The sequence below is a fragment of the Acartia tonsa genome, chromosome 5 (genome assembly GCF_053477335.1).
Source record: "Acartia tonsa isolate MP-2025a chromosome 5, ASM5347733v1, whole genome shotgun sequence".
Lineage (NCBI taxonomy): Eukaryota > Metazoa > Arthropoda > Copepoda > Calanoida > Acartiidae > Acartia > Acartia tonsa.
Window position 1 is genome coordinate 37,911,557 of NC_137264.1, and position 21,122 is coordinate 37,932,678.

A 21,122-nucleotide genomic window follows, 5' to 3' on the forward strand; every position below is an offset into this window, starting at 1 on the left:
GAAATGATCCAGAGTGAGAGAGAGGGGAACAATGGGTTGTTCATTACCTAGTCCCCAAAGTTTTATAATATTAACGTTTTCTTATTCGTTGGCGAACTAACTTTTGGGAATTAAAGGGCGAATATTGTTTCAATATGATATGAGCTTATATGAAAGGTGCCATTACATACATTTAAAATATCTATGTTAAATTTAAAAAATCAAAAAAATCCTTAAGTAGATTTTGCAATTTTTGCTTTTACTTCAACATATGATAAATGAGAAAGTCAACAAAATCGTTTATTTTACCCCTTTACAAGACTTTTTTTGACTAGTTTTCTTAAGTTTAATTGATTATTACATTGGCATGCATCTTAATTGATAATTAAAGTGTTTATTTTTTTTATATTATATACTATTTTATTGATTTTTTAAAAAGCATAAAATAATTTGCGTTAATTTGCGTCCGGAGTAATTACTAGGGTAAATAATACGTTTTAAAGTTTTTTTTTCTGTATAAAGATCAATGATTAATTCTTGATGATATAATTACCCTAGTACGCATTTTTCAACACACACACACAAACGCACCGATCGCCAGATTTTCTCCAGAAAAAAATATAAGAAAAAAACACTATTCACCTATTATTTTTGTCCTATTTAAATTAATTATAACAATTACCATATAATTTTCATACTTACATGAAATAAAATTTCTCCTGTAAAGGTTTTTTTTTAAATAAAATTCATATACTTTACACTTTGTTGGGGAATATTGTCAAGGAAGAAACAATCCACAATACAAAAAAAAAGATTGATAACTGGTTTCCACTTTTATTACGACTATCATTTAACGAAAGCTTTTTAATCCAACCTTAAACCGAAGCCTTGTGTGATGCTAGGGTGTTTGGAGTTCTTAGGGAACCACACTTATTACATAAATTTATCCTGAGAATGTTCAGGTTTTAAGCTATAACAGACTTATACATTTGGATATGTCAATATCTTAAAGTTACTTATAATCTATGGAATTGCACGTTTTTTTTGAGCCCATATTATATTCAACCTATATTCGCCCTTTAAGTGAATTTTGATTTATTCAATCATTATGTTGAGTGTTCAAACGTTATAATTACCAATGTTAATCTACAGAAGGGGTAATTTTATGTATTATACTTGGGGATGTACATCAATTTATCGGCCATTGTCATATCCCATTAGATCCCTTGAAACGATCAGTCCGCCTATACGGGATCCGAATGGATTTTCGCAAAAAAAATATTCACAATTTTATATTTTGCTTTCTTATTCCTTTATCCTTGAGGGAAAACCAAATAGCAAAAGAAATTCTTTTGATTTGCGTTAATTTTGTTTAATTTTTAGTTTAGTTTGCTGTACAAAATGTTGAGGTTAACTATGATCAAATACTTTTCTTATATTGTATTCCTTAATAAAGTTTTAAGGTAAAGAGAATAGCATTATATAAAAGTAACATGAGTATTGTCAGTCTGACTGTATGTACGAAAGGATCTCACTTACCGATGAACTGATTTGGTTCTCCTTAACAGAGAAGCTTCTAATATATTCAAGGAAGGTTTATAACTTTTACTTTTATTAAAAGTGAATGGTCGAACTCCCCCTTCCTTCAAGTGCCGCTTGTCTATGAAAAGTAAACTAATCTGATCAGATGGAGCTAGCAAAACTATGTTCTAATTTCTAGTTTTTTTTCTATAGGTAGTTCAGTAACATTTTATGTCTTGTAATTGAACACACCTAGATCATTAGTTATTGATCGTAGACAGCTTTTCGCGGACAGTAAGATGAAAAAGTATAACATTAACAAAACAAAAATAAAAATCATAAAATAAACATGTATAATTCGTGAAAAGTTGTCTGTAATACATATACTGGATATATATCATTTATTCTTATATAAAAGTAACATGATGTTATGTCAGTCTTTTTGATTATTTATTATCAGCATACCTTGCTGGGTCATCCAGGTAAAAAGCAAAAAAATGTGATTAACCGCAGTTCACGGTAAAATATTCCTAGTAACGAATATTTCCAAAAATCTATTAATTTTAAAGGCTGCTAGCTGCCAAACAGCTGAACGTAGTCGTACAGATCATGCCCACACACTGGTTTAAGCGACATAAGAAGGCCTACAAATAATCTGGAATAGCCATAAATCATTAATGCATAATTATCTCTCAGTGCAGAGAAATGCGCGAAATAGACCTATTTTACGCGTTTTTTTTCAGTGAAGCTTTCCCTATTCATCATTGGATTTTGGCTATTATTTGTAGGTTTTCTTATGCCGCTTAAAATGTTGTGCGGGTATGATCTGTATGATTAGCCGTTTGGCAGCTAGCAGCCTTTAAAATTCATAGATTTTTTGAAATATTCGTTACCAAAAATATTTTACCGTGAACTGCAGTTGATCAACAAATATTATGACGTTAACGATGTTTATAAAACACTGAAATATCCCAGGGAAAGAGGGGACATTAAGCTATTTATTACACTAGTCTCCAAAGTTTTAAAATAGTATTTTCTTTTACGTTGAGTCAACAACTTTAGGGACTTTTATAGAATTTTGACTGTCCACATGTTTCAACTACTAATTGTAATCTTCAGAATGGGTTATTATTAGTGTAACATCACTGAGGATGTAACACTGTCATGTAACATTGTCTCATCACTTTAGATCCCTAGAAATATCCTATGATTGTAAGAAATACAAAATATACATAAAACTGCGTCAAAATTTCATGTCCCAGTTTGAAAATTTTGAAGTTACTTGCCTTTAACTTTGTAAAAATCAGACATTTTTTTCTGCCAGCAGCAACCGCCAACAAGCTCTTAAATCCTTGAGTTTTAGTTTAAGCTTTTTCTTTCCAAACAAAGCATTTAAATGTAAAGATATGTAAAGGAGTAAGAAAATTCATTATTCAAATTGGGGAACTTTTCTTTAACTTCCCATAACTCAAATTTTACCCAACATATCAATTTTTAGTACCCCACCAAGTGCATTTTTTACCTCTAATCGTAAAAAAGATTACCCCTATTAATTTCTGTACCCCCTAGTGTTGTTTTTACCCCAAAATTATTGTTTAATACCACCTAGGTCCTAGATTCGTTTTATGGATAAAGGGACAAATTTATATTATGGGGTACTATGAGAGGAGGATGCTTTGATTTTTTTTAGATGGATTTGCAAAACGTAGAGAAAATAATTTTTTAAAATGCCAATTGGCAATTTCTGTAAAAAGTCTGGAAATCATTTTTCTTTGTGAATTATTATCTTTTTACTGCATGTAGTATTATCTCTAAATTTGTATAATTTAGTATAATGATTGTGCGAATTTTCGTAGAATTTTAGGTAGTGAACTACCCTATAAGTATTTGTATCTGTACTACTTCTTGGCCTTCTTATCCCCTGTTTTTTATTCTCTTCTGTATGTATGTCATTCCAACTGTAAAACTAATTATTGTTCTACTCTTGTGTATGAATCCTATTTCAAACCCTTCTTGGTGGTGTACCATTGTCGGGCACAGGGTTTTTCCAGGGGTGCGCAAAGCGCCATGAAAATTTACAGCCCTTTAAACCAAGATCGAGGTGGGTGTTAGATTTAGGGGGTGTATTAGAGACAGACAACAAGAGGGATGTAATCTTATGTGCAGTGGGGTGTAGGGTGGTGTTTTGTTGTTGTATCGGCGCAGGGGAGCATTCCTTAAGTCTTTGTGTCGTGTACTTAATGAAAATTCCCATACCCATTAATCCTTATCCCAAAAGAATCAGAGATGGCGACATTTCCTCTAGAGACACCTCCCTCAGTGCATTATTCAAAATGTGTTGAGCTTACTCTGAGAGAATTCTAGATTGTTCTGTTTCTCCCGGAAAATGCGCGCGTTAAGATGTGTGTATAGCCCTTGAAAGAAAATGTATGTGTGCTTAGAAATCTCCCGTACGGCTGTTCTGCTTGCATGGATTGCAACCAGGTACAAATGAATTTATGTGTGACGAACATAGGGCCAATTATAGAGCAGTTTTTCTTGAGTAAAACAAAGAAACAATTTCATTTTATGATATATGCAGACAGTCTATACAGATGTGGGGGGGGGGGGGGATTAAATATCAAAATTTTCTGAATAGGATTGGTAAATTGGTGCACGAATCATGACTTTAAATATGATTTGATAATTATTTTGCTTTCAAAGATTTTTTTAAAATACGATCTTCACTAGTTATAATTAAACGGTTAGATATATGGACATATCTTAATTATATAGTAGCTGTACCATATAAAAGTATTGACGTTTGTTTGTCCTCATTTATATTGGAAATATAATAATTAATCACTATTAAAACTCTCTTTTTGCCCAAACTTATATTTTGCACAAAATTTGTCTGTGCAGTTTTATAATGTAAAAGTTTTTGTATAAGGTTTAGTCTCCCTTACTAAATTAGTAATTTGGCGTTAAAGTTTTTTTTTCACCCCCTTCCAAGAAAGTACAAGGGGTGGGGGGGGGGGGGGGGCTAAAACAGATTATTGCCAGTCCACCCCTACGTCAATTACAATTTTTAAAAAAAAAATATTTAAAATTTACCCCTCGCCCACCATATATTTACAGACTAAATATTCATCCTGAATCCTCCAAAAAAAAACTTGGACGTCTCCTTCCGCCCTTTTATTTTCCTCTGTTTATTAATTATTTCATCTTTTAAATTGAATGAAATAAGGGACAAGGGGCCAATCGTATTTATTAAAATCAAGAATAGATTTATTGGAGAAAATAAACAAGAAACCTTGTTTTATTTTGTATGATGACGACGGTCAAAGTAAATTACATAAAAGATGCTCATAAGATGGGGAAATATGTAAAACATATAAAAATAGCCAAAAACCTGATAAAAGGCAGTCTGATCTCCATGGTTGTTTTCTAAAACAACAGATATGGAAAAATACGTGAAAAATATTTTTTTTTTGAAAATCTACAATTTCAAATGAAATTGCCGAATCACGACCCCTGGATTAAATACATTTATAACATCATCTATGCAAAATTATAAAATATATAATTTTTGAAAATTTAATATATTTTCATTCTTGTTATGTACGTAGATGGTACTGTGCAAAATATTAATAAAATATAAGATTTACTAGCGGTTTCGCCCCAAGCCTCTAGGGGCTTTTTTCCTAAAGATTAAGGGGAGAATTTTAAGAATTTTGTTTACATTTTTAAAAATATTTTCTGTATTTTATAACTTTTTATATTTATTGATATTGATTTATATTTTTAAAAACCTTCGAATTTGTTCTCTTTTTTAATTTAAAAAAAAATTTCTTTGCCAGTAGCCTTTTTGGGGCTTCGCCCCTACAGGAGAAGGAAGGTTTCACAATCTTTTTGAATTTGATAAAACATAGTATAAAAGAAGAAAATAAATTTAAAAAGAAAAAAATTTTGAAAATATAAAAAAGTATAAAAAAATATTAAAAAATATATAAAACATAAAAAACATTAAAATTAGAAAAAAGAACATTTATTTGGGGGGGGGGGAGGGATTTTATTTTTTTGGGGGGGGGGGTGTCCCACCCCCCAGGAAAATAGTATAAAACCACCACAGGACCAATAGGTATATACCCTGAAGAGTAGAATCTAATCGGTTCAGTGGTTACCGAGATCTTAAGGGACGGACAGACGGAAGGACGGACAGACATGATTCTACTTTGTATTATAGATATATTTTTAATTGCACATTTAAGAAATTATTTAGTTTCTTTCACGTTTCATAACGCGTGTATGTATATCATCTTTTACTAAGTATATTTGCGATTACTTTTATTTAATGAAATCTTCCAATTTTTAACATTTACAAAACGGCCTGCTTTATTGCATCAAGATCCATGACAGATCTATATAGGAAATAAACGTCTATAAATGAGCTCGAGTCTTCCAATGGTAAAATATTTAAAACTCATAGTGCTCCAATAATCCTCATTAAACTCTCATTGACCAAAGCGATAGGACCTTTATTCTATTTGTTTATGGAATGAATTAAGTTTTTCACTTCATGTAGATATTTGAATTACATTGAAGTATTTAATCCTTATTTCATAAATAAAAAATATTCGTTCATAATAGAGTAAATCTAAGAAAACTGTATTTTAAAAGAATTCGATTGTGGCGACACTTCCTTTGTGTTAAAATATTAAAACTAAAATTTTAATCATATTAACCCTTTGGTGATGGTAATGTGAAAAAAAATATAATTGAAAAAATCTTTTTAAAATCATTTAAATTAATAAATATTTACTTCTTTCTTTTAATTAGTAATGGCGGGGGAGGAAAATAGATTTATTGAGAAATAGATAATAGATTTGTACTTATAGATAGCGATATAGTTATATTGAGCCAACTCTAGTATTTATAAATGTAAGGCTTCAAATTTGAAACCGATTGTTATCCGCTGGATTAGAACTGGTTCTGAGCCATAATGATAATCATGTATAAGTGTATCGTATTATAGACAATTTTCCACGTATAATAATTTTAAAATCTTAGATCAATACTAACTAAACTGGAATTAATTTTAATTTTGTTTAATATCCGCGGAAACCTATCTATAAATACGATGCGATAAATAACTATTATTGATTTTGTTTTAAATCTTTCAGTTATTATTATCAGGTAGTTAAGACTCTTAAGGATAAGACAATAGATGATAAATTGATGCATACCCCCAACTATGATTGAGTTATCTGGATTAAAATTATAGATGGATAGTTTTAACACTGTTAGTTTGTATATAAACTAGCGAATTCGCCCCTAGCCTCTAGGGGCTTTGACCCAAGAGGTGATAAAAAATTTTTTTGGCGAAATTCGTAAAAGGACCAAGGAAATCTTCACAAAAAAAAAAAATGGGGGGGGATTTTTTTGTTTTTTTGGGGGGGTGGGGGTGTCCCACCCCCAAGAAAATAGCCTAAAACCACCACAGGACCAGTAGGTATATTCCCTGAAAAGTAGAATCCAATCGGTTCAGTGGTTACCGAGATCTTAAGGGACGGACAGACGGACAGACAGACAGACGGACGGACAGACATCATTCTACTTTGTGTGATAGATTAATCCAAATTTTAAAAAGTCCCCAAAGTCCCTGGTAGCTTCACTAGTTACATAAACAATACATATTTTTAGTGTTAATGGTTCTGAACTGATAAACTCCACATATTTTGCAGTTGGCTATTTAAAGGTAATTTATAATTATATTTTTATGAGTATAAAATTCTGCTCTTCAAGATATTAATTGATTGGATTGTTGCAATGACTTTTATGAAAACAAGGATGACAACATCCATAAAAGCGAAGCACTGAAACAGTAGGACAAACGGACATTAACACTTATATAGTGTCAGAACTGAATAATCAGAATATAAATGTTTAAGAGTCGAAGCAAAGTTGTAAGTAAATTTGTTGAAAAACTGCTTTATACAGGATTATGTTTATGGACATACTTACATTTTTAGGACTTGATTATAGAGTTGCTTCGCTAATAACATTATTCTTTGTTGTCCCAGGAATCAATATACCAAAAATCAGATTAATCGGAAGATTAGATCACATAAAAATTTGTTGTTAAAAAGTAAAAAAATCAACATGTTCAAAATGGACGTACGGACAATTTGGTAATGATTATAGAGTTGCTACGCTTTCTAAATCGTACCTTATTACTAAAGGAATCACCATACAAAATTTGAAATCGATAGGACAATTCTAACATGACTAAATTAACGAAAAAAGCTATCCGTTACGGACGGACGGACGGACGGACCGACCCTAATTATAGAAAAGCTTCGCTTTTAAAAAAAGTAACTAATCTAAAAAATAATAGATACTTTATTTTTTGTGGAGATGCGGAAATTGTTTAGAAGTTAAGCTACTCTGTAATTTGAAATGTCCGTCTGTAACGTTTTGGGGGAAACGGGATTTTCTCGGCTTCTATAAAGACGGCTGAAACTTCATGACAGCATTCCTATCAATATGGAGCAAAATTAAGTTAAAAACATCCTTAGCGTTCGGTCTCATTTTAAGCAGGTTTTTAGCGGTTTTTATCTTTTACAACTGATTTCCTCTTGTTTTTTTTGGTGCTTCGCTACTTATTAATGTTGCCATCCTTGTTCTTTAAAAAAGAGTGTTTATAAAATAATGATATGAATTTTATTTTTATTTTAGTCAAATAGATATATTGATTCTAAAATCAATACAAATCAAGCAATTAACCAGGAAATTTCACATTTTAATATTCATTACTAGCGGATACGCCCCTAGAGGCCTCTTTGGGTATTTAAGGGAAGGTTAGGTTCGCCTTTTATAATATTTGAAAAAAAAGGAAATAGATTTTAATTAAGGGGAAGGGCCTTTATTTATTTTCTAGTTTCCATTTCTCTTGGGATGGTGGTTGTAGCGTTACCAAATTAGTGACAAACCTTTCCTGGACCCATGAGACGTTTCACTGTAAATGAGAATCATAAAGCTTAAGCGGATGGCGAGATCGTAAGCTATACACAGACAGAAGGACAGATAGATAGCCATGATGTTACTTTTATATAAGATTAAGTATAGCTTACATGAAGGAAGGGCTCGAAAGTTGTTAATCCTCGGGTGGCTTGGCTGCTGATTGCTAAAAATAATGGAAAAGGGGAATCAAGAAAATAACCCACTTGTTCAATTTTTACTTTAGTATTTAGAAGCATTAAACCCATAATTTTAATTAAATAAGAAAGAAAAAACAATAAAAACTGTAGGATACTGACATTTGCAATAACAATAAATGCTATCCATAATTTCATAAATTACTTTTTTATTAATATGCTCTGGAATTAGAACCGGTTTAGGTTCTGGGCCACACTGAAAATCATGGATAGTATCGTATTTTAGACAATTTCAAATTTATAATTAAAAAAGATGAAAGAATTTACTTTTCATTTTATTATAGGGGCGTTTTTACTTCGGGGGAATGATAGTACCCTACCCCAAAATAGTTTTAAAAAAACATTCCAGAACCTATGAGAAGCTACACTATTAAGGAGAACCATATCGTTACAGCAGTTAGTGATATCGTTTGGTACAAACAAACACATAGATATGCTGTTACTTTAATTTAAGGATTTAATAAATGAAAAGAAATGAGAAAATGTGTCAGGTTTACTGTGCAGCAAGATGTTTAGCAAAGAGTAAACAGGTGAGTTATAGTTTGAAAACTTGGTTAGTATAGTGTCAAACGCTTTTGAAAAGTCACAACTCCAGTATATCTTTTGTCATGTCTGTAATTTCCTTGTCAGCAGCTATTGTTTGCGTCTCAGTGCAAAAAAAACACAGTAAATTTGTAAAGACTCATTTTTTTTTTTTTTTGGGGGGGGTGCAAGTATTTTACCACCCATTTTAGACATTCTTAAAATAGATTTGTCATAGCGTAATCAGTTCATATCTATTTTATTTTTTTTTAATTAAAGCTTGATATTTGTTTTAGTTGAATTTGAAAGATTATTGCAATGCTTATCAATTTGACAAAGAAACTCTGGAATGCCACTTATTAGGTACAGTTTTTTTTCGTAGCGAAGCAACTCCAAAATTCACTTTGTGTATCCGTCCGTAATTCTGGAATTTAGATTTATTCAGCTGCTATTAAAGTAATTGAGACCTCTGATTTTTCTTGTCAACATTTTTGTTATTATGGAGATTTTTAAAAGTATTAAACATCCATTGTATGAAAGCTCTTGTTATTAAAAACAGTTTTTTACCGTCCAGCTGTTTGCCTATGGTTATGTATTTTTTATTTAGTTATAGCGAGTCCAATAAAGGATGTAGATTCTGGATCAGGAATAAGAGTTATGTTTGATGTCAGTCTTGTCAAAGGTATCCATTTATAAATTATAAATCAAGGGCAAATTGTTCTTTATATTTTGAAAATCGTGCCTTTAATGATTGTAAAGGTTTAAAATTTTTGTGATTAATGAATTTTTAAGTTTTAACTAAACTGTAAAAATCTATATATATTTACGACCATAAACAAATGTTTGCATTATATAATAATTACAAAGTTAAGGGCATAGCGGGGTTAAGCTTTATAGGACAAACTTTGTGTGTTAATCATTACCATCTATAAGTAGCACAAGGAGGAAATATTATCCAATTCAATACCTAACATGTTACCCTACAGGCGAAAACTTTCTGATAGACAGGCGAACAGACAGATGGAGTATTGACATTTGGAATTACATAATAGCTTCGCTTATAACCAAGGATCTTCTGGACGATAAATTAATGTACGTACACATAGTACATATTCATGTGTCAATTGAGTAATCAGGAAAAGTTTATATTTCTTATTTTCAGTGATGATGTCGAAGCTTAAAGCTAATGTTCGGGCCTTCTTTACGTTTGAAGGGTCAAAGGTTAAAATTTTATAATTTGAATTAAGTTGTCAGTGGTAAAGCTATTCTGTAACTAGGATATGTTTGTATAAAAGTTTTAGTCTGTCTGCCATTATTTTTGTAAAGTTATCCTTATACTAAAGTAACAGGATGTCTATCTGTTTGTGTGTCTGTGTGTTTGTTTGTACCGAAGGATCTCGCTAACCGCTGAACCGATCGGGTTCTCCTTAACAGGGTAGCTTCTCAGGTCCCGGGAAGGTTTAAGGGGAGAGTACCACCACCCTCCCAAGAGAAATAAAAAAAATCGATTTTTAAAAAAATATTTGAGAGACTTGGGCGAAACATAAAAAAGTATCGTAGAATTTGAAGAAAAAAAACATTTAAAGTGCCACTAGAGGCCTCTAGGGGAGTAGCTGCTAGTAAATTATATGTTATTGCTAACTTATATCTTTTTTAATATGTGGAATATTTTTTCGCTTATGTAGATCATTTTTGTCTTTTTTCTTTCTCTAACTTTCTCAGTAGTTAATTGACTGTACACTTGGCATAGAATTTTAAATAGAATCGCCACTTTTGGATATATTCATCCTCAATTTCAACATATATTCTTGTTATTGTAGCGATACTTATAAAAACAATCATATATACTTTTTAATGCATTTTGTTGTAATTTTTCATAAGGGACTGGAAGATATATCTGGTTTTGATAATGAAATAAGGTATTTACAAAACTTTGTAAGAGAAACATGGTTGACAACATTCATGAGTAGCGAAGCACGAAAAGTCATGGATGGACAAACGGACATTTTGAGTTATGAGCAGATGTTTAACGGTTATAAAAAAGAGGAAGAGAAAAAGAAGAGATAAACATAATAGAAAAACCCAAAAAATTTATATGGTTATAAAATGTCTTGTGTATCATTATCGATAGATTGACAGACAAAGTAAGTTGAATACTGGATGCTAAACGGTAAGGTGTATTTTTACAAAAGAAATTAACATTCTATCTTACATAGCAGTGGGGAAAATCACATTTCCCTCATAGCTGTACAGACTAAGCGAATTATAGAAACACTTTGCCTCTAAAAACTCTATAATTTGATCACTATAATTGGTAAATAAGAATGGCCTTTTAACAAGGTACTGATACAATTTAAACTGTCCTTAAAATAATGTGTGACGAAAATTGTTTCAATCAAATTGCTTTATATTAAATTATATTATTTCAGTTTGATTGGAGTTGACGCTGTGCCGTTCAATGACAAATTGTTTACTAAACCTGCTCTAAGTCTTGAAAATGATTATGCTATAGTAAGCTTTGTATATTTAAACCACGCATATGCTCGTCTTTGTGAAGTTGATGGGTTCTAATCTACACCGATCCATGTCAAAATCGAACATAAATGTTTTATGTATTTACATTTTCATAAAAAATGCGTAGCTTTTCGAAATTTATCATTTTAATGGCTTCATTGAAGTTGTGTCATGCCTGCATATCTGAAAATAAAACAGCTATTTACTTTAATGACTATCACACTACTTGTCATTTTCAGTGATTTATTGACAATTACCTGTATCTCAAATCATTACATATATATTTATTTTTTTATAAAATAAATGTTTAGGCTTTTCCCTTATTTTACTATTGTTGGTCGATAGAACTATTAAGATTAGTTTTATTTCAATTTTATTTGGTTAAATATCTGATAAAATTTAGATACATCAAAAAGACAATAGCTTGACACTAAAAGATGAAAATTTGATGGTCTGCATGTGGTATAAGGTAAATTATTAAAATTAGTTTTTTATATTTTTTTGGTGAAAAATATTTGTTTTGACTAGGCCAAATGGAGTTTAGAAGGGATAGAAATAAGTCTTATTTAAAATGTAAAATAAGGTTGGACTTGACGAAGGGGGGGTCGATGTTCAAGAAATATATTTGAGGGAAGGCCTTATTTTTAAAAAACAAACTTGGCTGCCCGTAGAGTTAGGAAAAAAATAAATTAAAGATTATCTTAAATATATTGTAGAGAATATGTGGTTTTTATAGGGTAAATGTGATCTTGGAAATCTATCGATCAATCTATTGAATGTTGCAATCCTTGTTTAATTTATAGTCAACAAAATGAAAATTAAATTTAGGGATAAAAATATATTCTAAATTTTCAAAGTTTTGATTGAAATCTTTGCTATATTGGACATAATCGTCTCTGCTTAAGGATTATGGATATGAGGATACAACAATAATGTCATGGAGATGGAATTATAGGTAATATAATTAATTACACGGATAAATGGATTGCTGAATTAGGATTAAATTTGTCATCATAAAAAATATTATTCTTAGTTCCTTTTTCTTCTCCCACCTTTACTATATGCTTATAACTATAGAGAATCCTCAAAAAATTTAAGTTGAGAAATCACTTCCCCAATACCGTTTTTTACAATGGATTTACTATTACTTGGATATTAAACCAGATTTTTATGTACTTAAATGAAAAGAAACTTATAGCCGGCTAAAATAACGATCCCCCCTTTACCCCGTCCCCTCTCATCCTACTGGATGAACGAACTGACCGATATCATGATGTCCATGGAAGCAACCTAAATTGACGACAAGCTTTCCCCTGTATATTCTACATTCATTCTACATCGACATACGGTCAGACATTTAAATTATAGAATACATACTCTTACAACATAACTTAATTTTATAGATTTACAGAAGACGGTAGCTGCGAGAAAAGTCAAACTCAATGTGATTATAATTTTTGGTGTAGTACAGGCAGATAAATAAACCTTCTAATTTGCATTCACACAATCCTATAATATAATTTTTTTGTTTGTTCGAAGTTCAAGACCTCAGAAATCGCTGATCTGATCTGGTGGTAATTAAAAAGAAGCTTTAATGATAATTTTCTGACCATTCGATTTTTTTTCTTCAGATTTTGACAGTGGCAATAAACGTTTAACTAAAACAAAAACTGTAAGTTTGAAAAGTTTAAAAGAGAGAAAGTCAGTAATGAAACTTTTCAGGGTCATGAAAAGAAAACGAAGTTGTGGGTTTCATTGTATTTTCACAGTAGCTTTTGAAAGGTTAATTTAGGCTAGGTTAGGTTAAGTAAATGTTAATTAGTGCCCCTCAGGGGCTAGAAATAGGAAAGCAGCTACTGTGAAAATACGACGAAACCTTCAACTTCGTTTCCTTTCCATGATCCATTTTTTATAAGTAAATCTGTAAAATATATTTAAAACATGCGCTAACAATGTTTATTAAAATCACTTATTTGGTTTATTTGTTTTACTTCATAGTTTGTACGAAGCTTTGTGGAGGATTTCTTTGTAACAACAGTGCCAAGTAATCTTTATTTCCAGATTTAAATGCAGGGCTTGGTACCGCATTCGCAGATTAAACTGTCATTAACCGCCACTTTTGAGTTGCTGAAACCAGGATATAAACCCCATGAATAAGCGGCCGAACGAAAATATTTTGTTCGTACCACAAAAGAAGGCTTTTAAAGGAAGCCTGCAAGAAATATGCCGCTTTAACATTGAAAATCTTTCAAAACTTTCATTGTACTAAAATAATCATTTTGAAATGTCTGTAACTTTTTTGTTATTGAATCTGGAGGCTTCAAATTTTGGGTATTGGGTCTACTCATGGCAGGATTTCAGCAGTTAAAGCGGGGTATTTCTTGCAGGGTTCCTTTAAATATTTTGGAATTGACAACACTCAATGATGCGCAATTATTTCGCAGCAATTATAAATATGCGAAAAGACTTTTACGCGAAGTTTTCTTTGACCAGAGGTGGATTCTTAAAAAACATTTTGGCTCACTGAAATCAGTGAGGTTCGCAAATTTTTTTGTGAAAAATCCAACAAAATCATAAAAAAATGTACAAAATTAAATAAAATCTAAACATTTTGTTTCATTTTTGTAGATTTTTATGCCATTTTGGAGGATTATTCACAATTTTTTTTTGCAAGTCTCACTGATTTTAGTAAGCCAATGAACCAAAAAGTTTTTTTAAGAATCCAATTCACCTCTTGTCTCTTGTGCATTATTGGATCTTGGCTATTCTATATTTTCTTTATGTAGGTTAATATCAATGTGCGGACATAACAATTAGTGTACAGTAAATGACTTCACAAATTTTTTTGTTAATGGAAAGGGGATAGTAGATTCTTAAATTTTCTAAAGTTTGAAAAAGAATAGGGGGCAAAACTCGAATCTTTTATTTGTAATCTTATTTTATTTAAATCTTTCTTTTTCAAACTTTTTGTAATGATTGACCGTAGAAATAATACTTATTTGATTTTAAACTGCCTAAACAATAAAGGACCAATTGTTCGTATGTTGACTCAAATCTAGGTATCCGTCATTACTATAGTTGTGTGAAATTGTAACTGTATATAGAGCCCTAGCAAAATTATATTACTGTTTTTGGCCTACCTTTTCTATTGACTTCAGGAAATACCCTTACGCCATCTCTTTTCTAGGGGGATTTTATCCCCCTTCCTTTTCTCTTTCCCTCTAAGCTGACGTCAATAGAATAGGTAGGCCAAAATAGGTGTCATCTATCCCCATTTTCCTAGGGCAACTTTACATTTCTAATAATGATGATGTGAGTATTGGTGCAAAAAATGGGGACATGATTCCAGTGACGTCATATTTTTCTTTCCTGAAAAAGGGAGGGGGAAGAAAAAAGAGATGGGAGAAAAGGGGGTTTTCCCCATCTCTTTTGAAGAGATTTTCTTCCCCCTTTCCCTTTTTCGGGAAAGAAAATATGACGTCACTGGAATCATGTCCCCATTTTTTGCACCAATACTCACAGCATCTCTATTAATTGTTAAGGTCTAAATGTCAATATACGTACACTTGGCGGAAGAGATGTTCTATTGACGTACATTCTCATGGCATTCAGTTTTATCTCTCTCAGGATGATAGATTTGTCCTTACTACATATCTGGGTAAGCAATTTTTTTTGTTGAAAGTGATGCTGATCTATAATCAAGGGTAGGTCCGTCCGTTTTAGCGTTATGGAGGAAATGTGAATTTATTGACTGCTTTTCAAGATAAACAGTTAATTTTTATAGTGAACGAACAGCTGCTCTTAAACGTATTTCCATCCATGATTTTTTTGTGCTTCACTACTTTTAAATATTGTCATTCTTGTTTTTTTTAATGATAGCTGGAGGGTTGCGGGTTCGGACTTGTACAAAAAAAACTTTTTGAACACCTTGATAGTGTAGAAGGAGTTTTAGAGAGCACCATGCAAAAACATTCTAAACATTTTATTTGATTTTAATATTGTGTATAGAAGACAAAGCTGAAAATTAAAAAATATAGGTTTAATTAATGTTTTGTTGAAAATGGGAAGCCAAAGGCCCGGGTTAATATAAAAATTGTATATAATGTTTTCTCGTATTCATTCGAATCTGGTGGATAGGAACCGGTTCTCATCCATACGAAAAAACTATGTCTAGCATCGTATTATATCCAGCTTTCTACGAATATAGAAATGTACAATCATAAGATTAAAACCAGTTTTTTTAGCCGGTGCCTTCGGCACCTCGGGGCTAAAAAACTAGTTTTAATCTCATAATTGTACTTTCTATATCCGCGGAAAGCCGTTTATAATACGATGCGAGAAATAACTATTATTTACACTCGAACAAAAAATAAGAAATATTTCAGATAATAATAGAAAAATCGTTCATATATCAAAAAGAAAAAGGTAAATATGATTTTAAAATCTTTTTATTTTTATTTTTGTGTTTTTAATGGCTTCTCTTAAGCGGACAAATTGAGTTGCATAGCAGATATGTCTGATTATAAAATCTCGAATTACGACACAACCCAATCTTTCCCGATTTTGTATAATTTTTTGAGGAACACGACTCCAGTGATGTCATATTTTTCTTTCCCGAAAAAGGGAAGGGGGGAAGAAAAAAAGAGATGGGAGAAAAGGGGGTTTTCCCCATCTCTTTTGAAGAGATTTACTTCCCCCCTTCCCTTTTTCGGGAAAGAAAAATATGACGTCACTGGAGTCGTGTTCCTCAAAAAATTATACAAAATCGGGAAAGATTGGGTTGTGTCTCGAATTACATAACTGACAGACCGACGGACCAAGTAAATCATACTGGATGTTCACTGGTATAGAAAGTCTTAAATAGTCGAGAAATTCAAGATTCCCACTAACTAAAATATAGTGTAGCTATATACTATCAATAAAAATTTCTTTCATAGGCGAACGAATAGGTGGAGGTTTATTTGTTTCACACAGAACTCCAAAGGAGTTGTTAGGTTAGTATTATCTTTTTTGAACCCTTGAATGTCAGATAATAGGTTAGAATCTCGGTCTAACACTACGTCATAACTATAAAGACGGTAAAAGGGTTGCTACGGCTGCTATAACAATAGCGAGATTTTTATAATCTCTTTACGATGTACAGCTCGGACTTTCAGACAAAGGTCTTGTAATCAAGGGATTTAATGTCTAACGGTCGATTGACTATGTGATTATTAATCACATACCAATGATTAAGCGAAATTTAGTACAGTGCAGTGTATCAAAATAAGTGTATCCCGTGTATTAATCAGTTACATTAACAGGGCGCGATTCTCCTTCGATATTTAAGTGATCATCTAGAGAATCCAGTGCATCATCCACGTGTAATGGGATGCGATACTCTAACACCCAAGGATATTAGGTTTAGTAACATCCACCAGACAACCAACATTGCACGACCTTTGTCTGAGAAGTCCTAACTGTGCATGTTAGTGAGTTGCGCCTGTTTATTGGCCAATACATTCCCCCTACTCTTACTATTTATATCGCGCATCTGACATAGCAACGTCTTTAGTTATCACGCGGTGTCGGTCCGAGATTCGAACCTATCACCTTCCCGACGACAGGCGGATGTACTACGTGCTAAGCCATGATCGCGGGTTTTGTATTAATTAGTTAGTATAGTTTTATTGTACCTCTAGACTGTCCGTCCAACTCTCCATCCGTCAGTAAGTCAAAGTCACGTATCACCCTTAATATAAAAAAAATTAATGTAATTCATTATATGTATATGCTTCGATTTTCCCCCCATGTTCAATAATGTAAAAATGTGTTTTTTTTTAAATCAGATTTTATCTTGATGGTAAAGAGATAGACGTGAATGAAGCAGAGTAAGTTTTTTTCTCGTATTCATTCGAATCCGGTGGATAGGAACCGGTTCTCATCCATACGAAAAAACTATGTCTAGCATCGTATTATATCCAGCTTTCTACGAAAAAAAAAATGTACAATCATAAGATTAAAACCAGTTTTTTTAGCCCGTGCCTTCGGCATCTCGGGACTAAAAAACTGGATTCAATCTTATAATTGTACATTCCATATCCGCTGAAAGCCGTTTATAATACGATGAAAGAAATAACTTTTATAAAACTGAATTGTAGCGTTATATCATAAAAATTTAAACCTTTCGATATGCTGATTTTGACATTATTTTATTAGACTTCGAAATTCTTATAGTTTTAAATATTGTATGCGTTGTTAAAGTTTACATTTGATTTGCTAAGTTTTGCTTTCATAGATATTTTTATCCTTGCTTTATGTGTTTTAGATTTTATGAGTATGGAAATAGAAGAAGGTTAAACCGTGAAAAGTAAGAAAGTTCAAGCCAAAATTTTGAAGATGATTTTATTAGTAGCGAAGCTACTCTATAATCACTTTGTCAATCCGTCAGTTGTAGTTCAATGAAATTTGATTTTTTCGGCTGTTATTCAAAATAGACAGCTGATTTTTTTTTTTATAAAGATTCATAGTATTAATAAATATCCAGTATGTGATTTACTTGGCCCGTCAGGTCTGTCTGTCATGCTACAAAATATAAAAATTAAAAAATATATAAGTGTCCACAAGACAGGAATAATACCATATTTTAGTCTAAGAACTGAATACTGAGTTAATATAAGATGTGCTGTAATAAAATTCCGTTCCTCGAAGTAGTACGCGGTAATGCGCAATGTTGGAAGGGTGACGCATATTTCAGATCTAAGTTTTCGCAATTTGAGAAAAATTCTTCTTCATGTCATAGCGAATTTGATAATCTTGCAAGCATCGCTTTCAGAAAATAAGTAAATAAAATCGCGAAAACTAAAATCTGAAATTTGCTTCACCCTTCCAACATGCGTATGACCGTGTGCGACTTCAAGGAACGACATTTTATTACTGTCCATCCCATAGGCGTCCAAGGGGGGGGGGTAATGGGGCGATTACCCCCCTCCATTCAAAATTAACCCCTACCCTGGGGGTGCCGTAGGCACCCCCAACCATTTAGGAAGGGGTATTTACCCCCCCAAACAATTTTGGGGGGGTAAATAAAAATTTAAATTACCCCCCCCCCCAAAAAATTTTACCCCGGGGGTAAATTTGGGGGGGGGGGGGTAAATTTACCCCTGCCAACAGATTTCAGGGGGTGTAATTACCCCCCCCAAGCAAATTTTACCCCCGGGGTAAAAATTTTGGGGGGGGGTAAAAAAAATTTGCGGCGCGCTTCGCGCGCAATTTTACCCCCCCCCCAAACACGAATTACCCCACCCCCCTAAAAAAAATTTACCCCCCCCAAAATAAAAAGCTTGGACGCCCCTGGTCCATCCATCTAAAATATCCAACAGAAACTAATCATATTCGGAGCCATATACGCTATGTATTCAACTGTTGTAGCCAATATCCTGGGCTTGGAGACCTAACTGAGATGACCGATGAAACTGTTTTAATTGGAAGAAATTTAAGGTTACTCTTATCATTCCTTTGTATTTTGTTCATCTTATTGGTTTTGTATTTGTAATGTATGTTTAGGGACTTAAACCTACCAACTCATGAAGTCCCGCATGAAACCCAATTCAACGCAGCAATATCAAGTTTACAGGTTAGTCGGCCAGTCCGTCCGTAACAGAAAGCTCAAATATTTATATTCGGCATCCCCAAAATCGTTTGGGGGGGGGGAATCGCCCCATTACCCCCCCCCCCTTGGACGTCTATGTTCGCTACCACTAAAAATCTAAACAAAGTATCAGGATGTTTGTGTGCGTATCTGTCTGTCTGTATCGAAGGTTCTCGCTTACCCCTGAACCGATATGGTTCTCCTTTACAGATTTAATAAAAATATTTTATAGTTTTTCTTTTTAAGTCTAAAATAATTTTAAAAACTACCCTCTCCTCAAGTGCCCTTAGAGGTCTCTAGAAATTTTAATCTTTTTGTGTTTTTGCTTAACAACTTATAGACGAAATTTTGCTTGTTTTTTAGATTTATATTGGAGAAGAGATGTTTGAAGAAGATGTAATAGAAGCCATGAATTTAGCAATGCCTTAAATATGATCTGTATTTTAAATATCAATCTTGTAAATGTTTTATTAGACCTAATATTAATTTAGTGTGTGAATATTCCCTATACAAGCATCCAGTATGTAATTTCTTGGTCCATTTTAGAAAAGTATTGATATTCTAATTTATGTGAGGCCTCTAGTGGCACTTTAAAGGCTTTTTCTATATTTCAAATATGTCTATGTTGTGTTGAACTCTCTTTCTAAAATCGAGAAACGTAAAAAAATCGATTTTTTTTGTGATTTCTCTTGGGAGGGTGGTGGTATATACCCTTCCCCAAAATATTTAAAAAACCTTCCCTGGACCTATGAGAAGCTACCCTGTTAACCCGATCGGTTCAGCGGTTAGCAAGATCCTTCGGTTCAAACAAACAGACACATAGACAAACACACATCTTGTTACTTTATTATAAGGATTATCATATTTCTGTATTACCCATAAAATTTTTGCTATTGAGATCAATCTTTCTAGTCGAGTAGCTGTGCCCCCATGGGTTTAAGTAACCAGTTAAACTGTTTTTGAAGTATTTTTGAAAGGGTTATCAAAAATATACAATCAAATCTATAAGCAGCGCAGCAACATAATTCTAGCAAATTTGCCCACTTGAAAATTATTCAGAGTGGATTAAAAAATGCGATAAACTAAACACTTCATTTTTCGCGCGTTTTCTCTAGCAGTATTCAATACTTTTTAAAAGCATCATAAAATACCCTTTTATCTAGAAGTGGGCGCACTTACCGACAAGCCTTAATCATAGAACAGCTTTGCTACTACATATATAGATATGCAATGCATGGATATATAAGGAATCCTACAACCGTCTATAATTTGATGTACATCCACAACACAAATATCCTGAAGATTAAAATTATTGGTGGAAAAGTTTGGACAATATAACATTAGTTTGGAACCATAACAGCAATCACAATTCAATATCAATATATAGGTCAAAATTAGGTAACGAATCAGAAGTTCCCTCCCTCCATGATAAATGTGTGGGAGTAGTAATTAAGTGAAAACTTGATTTATTTTACATAATTCGTCACAACTCAATGATTCACAAACCAAAATATTCTCAGAAATATTTCAAAATGTATCCTTACTTGAATTTATGCAGCGAAACTACTCTTTATAACTAGAACTATTGGTTGCGCCCCTAGCATAAATAGGGCAGAAAATAGTCTAAAGCCACTCCAAGGCTTATATGTATGAAAATGAAATAGCCTATTCTGAAAGCCTTGGAAATTAGGTGTAAAATTACTCCTTAACCTTTAATAAAAAATAGTCTGGGGCTGCTATTCAGCCAATTAATTCCATTT

General features: G+C 32.4%; 1 protein-coding gene across 2 annotated transcripts; it reads left to right on the forward strand.

The window, feature by feature from the left end:
• The first annotated feature begins 1,381 nt into the window (after nt 1-1,381).
• LOC145320339 (uncharacterized) lies at nt 1,382-19,890 on the forward strand. 2 transcript variants are annotated; one of them, XM_080162747.1, is made up of 21 exons: nt 1,382-1,442; nt 7,183-7,237; nt 8,218-8,265; nt 9,185-9,226; nt 9,515-9,581; nt 9,826-9,900; nt 10,381-10,439; nt 11,100-11,137; nt 11,648-11,729; nt 12,136-12,201; nt 12,638-12,687; nt 13,136-13,203; nt 13,731-13,776; nt 15,275-15,390; nt 16,118-16,157; nt 16,670-16,726; nt 17,561-17,602; nt 18,040-18,081; nt 19,143-19,211; nt 19,278-19,347; nt 19,726-19,890. In XM_080162747.1, the coding sequence occupies exons 1-21, from the start codon at nt 1,396-1,398 to the stop codon at nt 19,789-19,791; spliced, it is 1,245 nt and encodes a 414-aa protein (XP_080018873.1). In that variant the 5' UTR covers nt 1,382-1,395; the 3' UTR covers nt 19,792-19,890. The 2 variants fall into 2 exon arrangements, with proteins under 2 accessions (XP_080018873.1, XP_080018872.1); XM_080162746.1 differs by lacking the exon at nt 1,382-1,442 and adding an exon at nt 3,727-3,984.
• The last annotated feature ends 1,232 nt before the right edge of the window (nt 19,891-21,122 follow it).

Excerpts from the sequence above, each read along its gene's own strand:
- LOC145320339 (XM_080162746.1), top strand. The coding sequence starts at position 3,926 with ATGTATGTGTGCTTAGAAATCTCCCGTACGGCTGTTCTGCTTGCATGG. Across the intron at positions 13,204-13,730 it reads TAATTTTTGGTGTAGTACAG|TTTGTACGAAGCTTTGTGGA; the intron begins GCAGATAAATAA and ends TTTACTTCATAG. Across the intron at positions 16,158-16,669 it reads CATATATCAAAAAGAAAAAG|GCGAACGAATAGGTGGAGGT; the intron begins GTAAATATGATT and ends TTTCTTTCATAG.